At 59.1% G+C, this 8,808-nt stretch overlaps 1 protein-coding gene across 1 annotated transcript; it reads left to right on the top strand.

Annotated features, from left to right (window-relative positions):
- The first annotated feature begins 6,566 nt into the window (after positions 1-6,566).
- On the top strand, positions 6,567-8,106 carry LOC128202139 (late histone H1-like). The gene has a single exon (XM_052901322.1). The coding sequence runs from the start codon at positions 6,660-6,662 to the stop codon at positions 7,458-7,460; it is 801 nt and encodes a 266-aa protein (XP_052757282.1). The 5' UTR covers positions 6,567-6,659; the 3' UTR covers positions 7,461-8,106.
- Positions 8,107-8,808: the final 702 nt, after the last annotated feature.

The following is an 8,808-nucleotide window of genomic DNA, read 5'->3' as shown; positions in this document are numbered from 1 at the left end:
TATATATAAATTAATTAATTACTGGACAATCGTATACTTTAAAAAAAAAAAAATAAATAAATAAATAAAAAATAAAAAAGATTATTTATAACCACCACAAATGCAGGTTGCATTCTAACAAATGGACAGACGCCGTATGTATGTTCTTAAGCGTGCGGTTGGACGATCGACCGTACGTCTGCCGCCGACCGCGCGAGTTTTACGACCCTCCACTTGAGACGGTCAAAATAGACGCGTTAGCGATGCGACGTTTGAATAATTGCTACAGATTCGAAGAACGGTATCTTCACACTTGTAACGTCGACTCGTACACGCCAAAAACTCGTGTACAATTAAGAAAAATAACTTTTAAAGTGGACCCGAGGTACTCGCGATACACAACGACAAAAATATACCGCTCTCGCGCGACGCACGCGAACCTCACCGCCTCGGCGGTGCGTCGGATGCGGAGATCAACTCGGACAGGTCACTCCGGCGGGTCGTCCAGACCTGAATATTGTGAATATGACGTTTTAGACGCAATTAATCGGACGCGGGCTAGTGAAAACTTGGAAGTGTTCATACGAGAAAACGTCTAGCGGCACACGGGTTCTCGATACGGTATTGCCGAAGGTTTCATCGGTCGCCATGTACTGAAACGCAGCATAGAGAGCTCCCGTGCCTGCAGTGAGACCGTCGTGTTCGTGCGTGATCCTTCTCGTGAGTACTCCGGGCGACCGTCGAGACTCCGAGTAGCGTCTTCCCCAGCACGTCGTGACTCCTGCGCCTTCGAGAGCCCTCCAGAGCTGCCGCCGAGCGCCGTGGGACGCCACAGCCGCCGCTACAGCTCACCGCCGAGGAATCAACTGTGCAATCGTAAGATTGTACAGTCGGATTCCTCCTACACGTGCCCGGAGCTTCGTGCTCCGTGTCTTCGTACCGCCGCCACCGAGTAGGACCGTCCTTTTCAGACGAACTCGAGGCCGTCAGCCCTTCTGAGGGCTACAAGCCGACGGGGAGATAGTCCGTGCACCTGGGTGCACCAGTGTAGGCACCCGTGTGCTACACGCCAGGGCACGGTCGAGTCGTAGGGCTAGGGACCGTAGGTCGTCGCGGGGGTTCTGTCCCCCCGCACCCCTCTCGGCCGTTCCGGAGAGTGTCGCCTCACGGGGAGGACAAGTGCACTCACGGTAACGGTCGAGAGCACGGTCTTCCCGGCCGTGTCGACTCCACCCCCCCCCTCCAGCATAGTAGGGATCGTTCGTGGGGTTCCAACCCCCACACCCCCCACTTTCAAACCGTAGGGTGTCGTCTCACGGGGAGAACAAGTGCACCCACGGCGAGACTGAGGGCACCGCCTGAGTCCCCACTTGGGCGGCGTCGGTTCAGCAACCCCTTCGCCCTTCGTGGGCTACTACGTAGGGCCTTAGGGTTTTAGGGACCATGTCTCAGCGCGGGGGAAAACCCCCCCGCAAACCTTTCGAGTCGGCCAAGCGGCCGACCCGCTCTTCTTCCGCGTCGGCGCCCAGGGCGCCGGCGCCCCTGCCACAGCGGCAAGCAGTGCCGAGGCAGGTGGTTTGTCGGGACCTCGCGGACCCGACAATCAGCCGACCGGTCCCAGAGACAGAGCTGGGACCGTTTTACACCCGCCGCGAGGCTAGGATTGCGCTCGCCAACCGCAACATTATTGCTGCGGAAGGAGAACGCACCGAACCGAGCGGCGACAGTACAGGCGCCACGCCGTCTACGGCCGCTAAACGCCGCACACCGCCATCCCCCGCTCTCTCGGAAATTCCTTCCGAGAAGCGGTTAGACGCCGGCGAGACACCACCGTCGCCCCGTCTCGCTCCCACACCGCGCTACGCGGACCGTGCGTCTCGCTCGGTGAACGCGCCGTGCGAGGCGCGCCCGCATTCACGGCGCGCCACACCCCCCCGCTCGCCCTCGCCTGCCCCTTCTATGGACAGCGAGGACGAGCGCGTCATGGACTTTGACGCCATCGGCGCCTTGGGGCATCCCAACAGGGATGACGAAACTTCGTACGTCGCACTTGAAAGTGTCGACGTACAGGTTCGTTCCGTGGGGACATTATCCCCCACCAAATCGTTCGCGGATGCGGCCGCGGCCGCTCCTGCGCCGCGCCCCCCAACCCCTCCCGCACCTACATCGTCGGGAGCGGCAAAAAGACAGCCTGGGCAGGGTAAATACCCACCCATCGTAGTCGAATGTCTGCCGCGGTGGACACAACACTTCGCCGCCCTCACTCACGCTCTGGGTGAGCCGCCCAACGCGCGCCCGTTCGGACAGGGCGTGCGTTTTCTTAGCAAGACGGACAAAGAGTTCCGTCTTGTTCAAAAGTATTTATCTGAGGCCAGTGCTACCGACCCAGCGATCAGCTGGTTCTGTTACAGCCTGGCCTCCGAATTGCCCCACAAAGTGGCGATAAGAGGGCTCCCGTCCGACACGCCGTCGGACGCCGTCGCCGACGCCCTAGACAAACTGGGCTACCCCGTCAGACTGGTGCGGGGTATCCCAGCTCGCCGCGGCCGCCCAGGCTGCGTCTTCCACGCCCAGCTCGATCCCTTGAGCAAGGACGAGCTGGACCGTCTATACGCCACGCATGAACTTTTATTCATGCGTGGTATTACAATCGAGGGCTGGCGGCCCTCAACTTCCTCCCTGGCTCAATGCCACAGGTGCCAGGGATTCGGCCATTCGTCGGCCAATTGTCACCGACCAATAAAATGTGTCCGGTGCGCCGGTGAACACGCGGCCGCCGACTGCGACCGGCCGCGCGACCACAAACCCACTTGCGCTAACTGCGCCAAACCGCACACCGCCAACGATAGACGGTGTGCGGTGTATAAGAGAGAGGCACGCCGCAGGGGGATACAAACCCGTCCTGCCGCCCCCACAGCTCCGACGTCCAACACGGGCGTTAACAGGCGCGCGGGTGCGCCCGCTCGGCCGGCGCAATCACGCGCGCAACTCCCTATGCGCGCACCCCCCACGCAACGCACATTTGTACCGCTTGCACCGGTCCCGGTGACAGCGGTCCCACCGACCTCGTCGGCCCGGGGCACACTTATGGCCCCGGCGAACCCACCCACGACCCGAGGCGTAGAACCTAAGCGCCGCCGGCGCAACAGGGCCGGCCGAAGGCGACGAAACCGCCTGCAACAGGCGGTCACATCTACGCCTTTTGAGGAGGTCGACCGGGCGACGCAATCACGCTCTCGGGTCGTGAATTCACAACGGGGTATAATTCCCCCCCCAACCCAGCCGTCTCGTTTGCCGGCACAAGGGACTGCATTACCGACAGCAGTCCCGTCCGCTCGCCGCCAGATGGCGCCCGTCGCTATGGGCGAGCAACAGGTGGGGGCGTGGCCGCCTTTAGGCACCGCCCCACGCTATTCTCACAAACCTATGCGGCGGTCGGCCCAGACGACCACCCAGCCGCAACAGACGCGCGTTCACCCTGCCTCGGCAGATAATGGAGCCCTAACGCTCATCATAGGGCTCCTTACAGACCTCCTCACGGCCTTAGCGGCCGGACAGGACATCAAGTCGGCGGCACTCGCCGGATTGGCCACTATTAGCCAGTACAGAGTCGCGGAGTAACTCCCTCCGCGTCGTGTACTGGAACCCCGGGGGGATACGCGATAAGGCACAAGACCTCCGTCTCCTTGCTCACACCCAGGATGTACACATCATACTCCTGGGTGAGACTCTGTTGTCTCCCAAGGAGACGTTCCGGGTGCCCAATTACTACACGTATAGGCGCGACGAGCGGTCGCCGGCCGGTAGAGTATACCGCGGAACGGCAATACTAGTCCGCCGCGACGTCGTGCACTGTGAATTGGAGCACCCCGAATTCCGCGTCATGCGCTCCATAGGAGTAAGCATCAACATCGACGGCGCGGAATTGAGGATATACGCCGCCTATCGCCCCCCTGGTAACGAATTCTGCCCCTCCGATGTCCGGAACGTACTGGACGGGAGGAGTCCCACCCTTTTAATGGGCGACCTAAACGCCAAACACACGGCTTGGGGGAGCCGTCTGGACACGGCAATAGGTCGTAGACTCCTCCGTGACGCCGACTGTCACGGATATGATGTGTTGGGCCCAGCGCACCCGACACACATTCCCACTAATCCAAATAGGATTCCAGACGTTCTGGACATTGCACTAACACAACATGTGCCTTGCCCGGTCAATTTGGAGGTGTTGTATGACATGGACACGCAACACCTCCCAGTTCTAGCCACGCTCGACCTCGGCACGGATATCGTGTCAAGCAGGTCGGGGCGGCGGTGTACAGACTGGACGGCTTATCGCGCAAGTCTCCAGTACATTCCCCTCGACGGCGATTTTTCAACGCCGGAGGGCATAGAGGCCGCCTCTACCGTCATACATGAGCGTATTACACAGGCGCTCGAGGCGGCCACTACCATAGTTCACTCGACGGCTCGTCGTCGGGGTGAATTACCTGTACACTTGCGCGATAAGTTGTCGCGCAAGAGAGCACTCCGCCGCCTATGGGCCCGCACCCGCTGTCCGCGGGTCAAGCGTGAGCTCAACTGCCTCGCTGCGGAGCTGTCGGACGGAGTCCGCGATTGGCGCGGCTCCTCGTGGGAGGGAGTCATCTCCCGAGCGGGAGAGCACGACTTCTCTCTCTACGCGCTCAACCGACAGCTCACTAAAGCACGACCCCCCGTCTGCCCGCTACTCGATGAGGCGGGCAGACGTCGTTACGCAGCCTCTGACCGGGCAACCATCCTGGCACAACACCTGGAGGGGCAGTTTACTGCCAATCCGGTAGCCGCCGACGCACCGCATACTGTCGTCGCGCATCACGAGCGAGTAGTACGTCGCGTAGGCGAGTTCCGTTCCGCCCCGCCGCCGGACTTGACGGAAGTCAAATTCGTCTCGCCCGGCGAGGTCAGGCGCATCATCGAGCGCCTGCCTCGGCGCAAGGCGCCCGGGGCGGATGGAATACCCACCCCGGCACTCGCCCAGCTGCCCCGTAGAGCATTGGTATTCATTACCAAACTCTACAACGGCATACTCCGGACCGGCCATTTTCCCTCTTTATGGAAAATAGGTAGAGTCATAGCCCTCCCGAAAGCCGGGAAAGATAAAAGACTCCCGGCCAGTTACCGGCCGATAACACTGCTCCCGCACGTAGCTAAAACCTTCGAGCGTGCGCTGCTCCGCCGTCTGTACCCGCATGTCACCCCGCGGGATGAACAGTACGGTTTCAGGGGCGGCCACTCTACCACGCTCCAGCTTGCGCGCGTGCTCCACCACATGGCCGTCGAGCATAACCGCGGTCGACGCGTAGTCGGTGTGTTTCTCGACATAGAGAAAGCGTTCGACCGCGTGTGGCACGACGGCCTAGTATACAAGTTGGTGGAGTATACTAGCACGCCGCAAGCCTACGTGCGGGTCATAGACAATTTTCTTACCGGCCGGAACTTTTATGTAACGGTCGAGGGCACGGACTCTACCGTCCACCCCATCGCCGCCGGAGTGCCGCAGGGCAGCTGCATATCGCCAGCTTTGTACGCGACGTACACCGACGACATCCCCACCTTGAGGGATGAGCTCCTCGAGGGAGAGCGCGATGTCGTCCTCGCCCTTTTCGCCGACGACAGTGCCTATTTCACGTCGTCGACCAGTGTCGTTGCCGCCGCACGCAAGATGCAGCGGCTGCTGAACCTCCTGCCCGAGTGGCTCGACAAGTGGCGCATCGCCGTCAACGTGGGTAAGACGGTGGCGCTCGCCACTCGCTGCAGGACCCACTATCCGCCGCCTCTCAACCTCCGTGGCACGCCCATCTCATGGGAGCGCACAGTGCGCTACCTAGGGGTCGAGATAGACCGGTCGCTGCGTATGACCGCGCACGTTTCACGCGCGGTCACGCAGGCAAAGGCCGCACGCGGCATGCTGCGACCGGTCCTACGTTCCAACCTGTCGCTGCGGACGAAAGTAGGTATCTACAAAGCCTATATTCGTTCGCAGCTGACGTATGCCTCCCCCGCGTGGTACGCACTGTGCTCCGATGCACAGAGGCGGCGCCTGCAGGTTCAGCAGAACTGTGCCTTGCGACTGTGCGCAGACGCTGCTAGATACGTCAGAAATGACGTCATAGCCCGAGATCTCGCGGTCCCTAGCGTGGACGAATTTGTCCGCCGGCTGGCACGCGCTATGTTCAGCCGGGCGGATAATAGCGTCCACCCCCATCTAAGGGACCTCGCCCCACTCCATGCGCGTCCCCCGGACGCAACGCGCGCATTGCCGCGAGATCTCCTGCGCACAGCAGGCACAACGCAGGGCGACGGTTCAACCGGCCCTGCACGGTCGACGACGTGAATAGATTTCCCTCATTTCCCATTTCTCCCACGAGAAATGTTTTTCCCCTAGCCGACACTATTTACAATAGTGTCGGCTCGGCCCTACGGGTCGAAAATCGACGCGTAGGCGGCAGCCTACGCAGTATGCGCCCGGGCAAAGAGCCATTGCTCGAGGCCCGCACCTGCAACCCTGTAAAGGGTTGCGGATGAACCTTTATTCATTATTCAAACGCAGCATAGCAAAAATAAGTGTAAAATTGATTGAATAATCTCTCATCTTTATATCGATATTTACACGTGCGTAAAACAAACACACACACACGATGGCCGACACAGCTGTAGCGTCCGAAACCCCCGCACCGGCGACGCCGGCGAAGAAACCGAAGGCGTCCGCTTCAGCGGCCGGCGGCGTCAAGAAGGCGAAAGCCAAACCGACGCACCCGAAGACCTCCGAGATGGTGAACAACGCCATTAAGGAGCTGAAGGAGCGCAGCGGATCCTCCCTGCAGGCGATCAAGAAATATATAGCCGCGCAGTACAAGGTTGACGCTGAAAAATTGGCACCGTTCATCAGAAAGTATCTCAAGAGCGCCGTCGAATCGGGAGCTCGGATTCAGACCAAGGGTCAGGGCGCGTCCGGTTCCTTCAAGCTCGACAAGTCGAAATCCTCCGCCGGGGGCAAGAAGAAGAGGTCGACGGCGTCGAGCAGGACCGGCTCCGCGGGTGCCTCCGCCTCGGGCGGCGGTAAGGGATCCTCTTCGGCCTCCTCCGCCGCCGCTTCGGCGACCGCCAAGTCCAGAAAGAAGGAGACGGCCGGCGCCGGTAAGGCGAAGAAGGCCGCCTCGTCCGCCGCATCGCCGTCCAAGTCGAAGGCGGCCACCAAAGACAAGAAGGCGGCCGCCGCCAAAAGGAAACCCGCCGCCGCCGCCGCCGCTGCCGCCGCGAGAAAGGCCTCCACGCCGGCCAAGGCGAAAGGCGGCGCCGCCGCAGCCGCCGCACCGAAGGCCAAGAAGACCGCCAAGCCGCCGACCAAGAAACCGAAGGCGCCCAAACCGAAGAAGACCGCCGCCGCCGCTTCCAAATCGAAGACCTCCGCTAAGAAGACCGCATCAGCCAAGAAGTAATAATTCGGCGGTGCGGTCTCTCTCGTCGCGAAGTAGACGTCGACCGACGGACGGACGGACGGACGGACGGAGTCGGCCACGCTGAGAGCTGCTGTCACCTCCATCCACACCACCACGACACAACGACGTCGACCCCGCCGTCGTCGCTGTCGATAGAGAACGGATTAGGTTCGCATTTGGTGTGTGATAAAGTGTGTGGTGGTGCAGCAGCCGCAGTCGCCGCCCGGGTGCGTGTGATGCGATGCGCCTCCCCGCCGCCCCGCCGCGTCCCGCCGCTCTGCGTCCATGGACGACGACGACGACGACGACGACGGCGACGGCGACGCTGACTACGGCCCCCGATCGTGCGCGTGTGTCGTAGTGGTATCTGCAAACAAAAACAACAAAACAAAAAGCCCTTTTCAGGGCTAACAATATTTTTCTGAATTCGAAACGGTTTCTTGGCAGGCGGGACACGAGTGAGACACGACGTCGTAGTAGATTCATCTTCTTCATCAAACAGCAGGTGAACAGACGGCAACCGACCGTCGAACACGACGACGACGACGACGACGACGACGATTATATATTATATATAATAATATACAAGTAGTAGGCACAAGGTACATACACAATCTTCCAATAAAATCTTAATTTAAAACTATATTCTTAAATATATGCGCGTGCGAGCATGCATGCATGCATTCTATTGTCCATATATGCGTTTCTCCATCCAAAAGCAAGCAACAGTCGTCACCGTCACCCCGCCATCGCCATCGCCATCATTATCACCGAGCACCGTCTCTGCTGAACGCCCGACTGCCCGACTGCCCGACTCCCGACTCCCCCGATAAATAAATAAATATATATATACATACAACATTGTACAAGTACAAAGTAGTATAACACACAACAACAACGACAACATAATCCGTAAAATGTAACCGAGCAAGCAAGTAGTACACTGTCTGTCTGTCTCGCTCGCTCGCTCTACGTTTCGCTCTCTCTCTCTCTCCGTAACCCCCCCCGATGTGCTCACGTAGCTCGCTGCGGCCCCGTCGACACGTATATATATATTACGAATATTGGATTCGTTCATTCATCCATGTCACACAGGTAGACGCATCGCGTCACTATCTTAGAAACAAGAAACAATAGTTCTGTAGATATATTTAGAAACAAGACATCAAAAGAACTGTTCATACGAAAAGAACGTTTTGTAGACACGAACATTAAGTAGTTCTGAGAACAACGTCCAATACGAACTGATTCGTTCGTCGCTTCCGAATACTATTTCGCGCGCTATTTGAACCGTCTCCATTCGCATTACAATTCACGTAATAATCGCTGCCATGACATTAAATTTCAA

This window comes from Galleria mellonella, unplaced genomic scaffold, assembly GCF_026898425.1.
Source record: "Galleria mellonella isolate WM207_F2 unplaced genomic scaffold, CSIRO_AGI_GalMel_v1 utg778, whole genome shotgun sequence".
In the NCBI taxonomy this organism is placed as follows: domain Eukaryota; kingdom Metazoa; phylum Arthropoda; class Insecta; order Lepidoptera; family Pyralidae; genus Galleria; species Galleria mellonella.
Note: the sequence above shows the minus strand (reverse complement) of the source record. Positions and strands in the feature narration are given on the sequence as shown.

What these genes read in the sequence shown, in the direction of transcription:
- LOC128202139 (XM_052901322.1), top strand. Translation starts at nt 6,660, where the DNA reads ATGGCCGACACAGCTGTAGCGTCCGAAACCCCCGCACCGGCGACGCCG.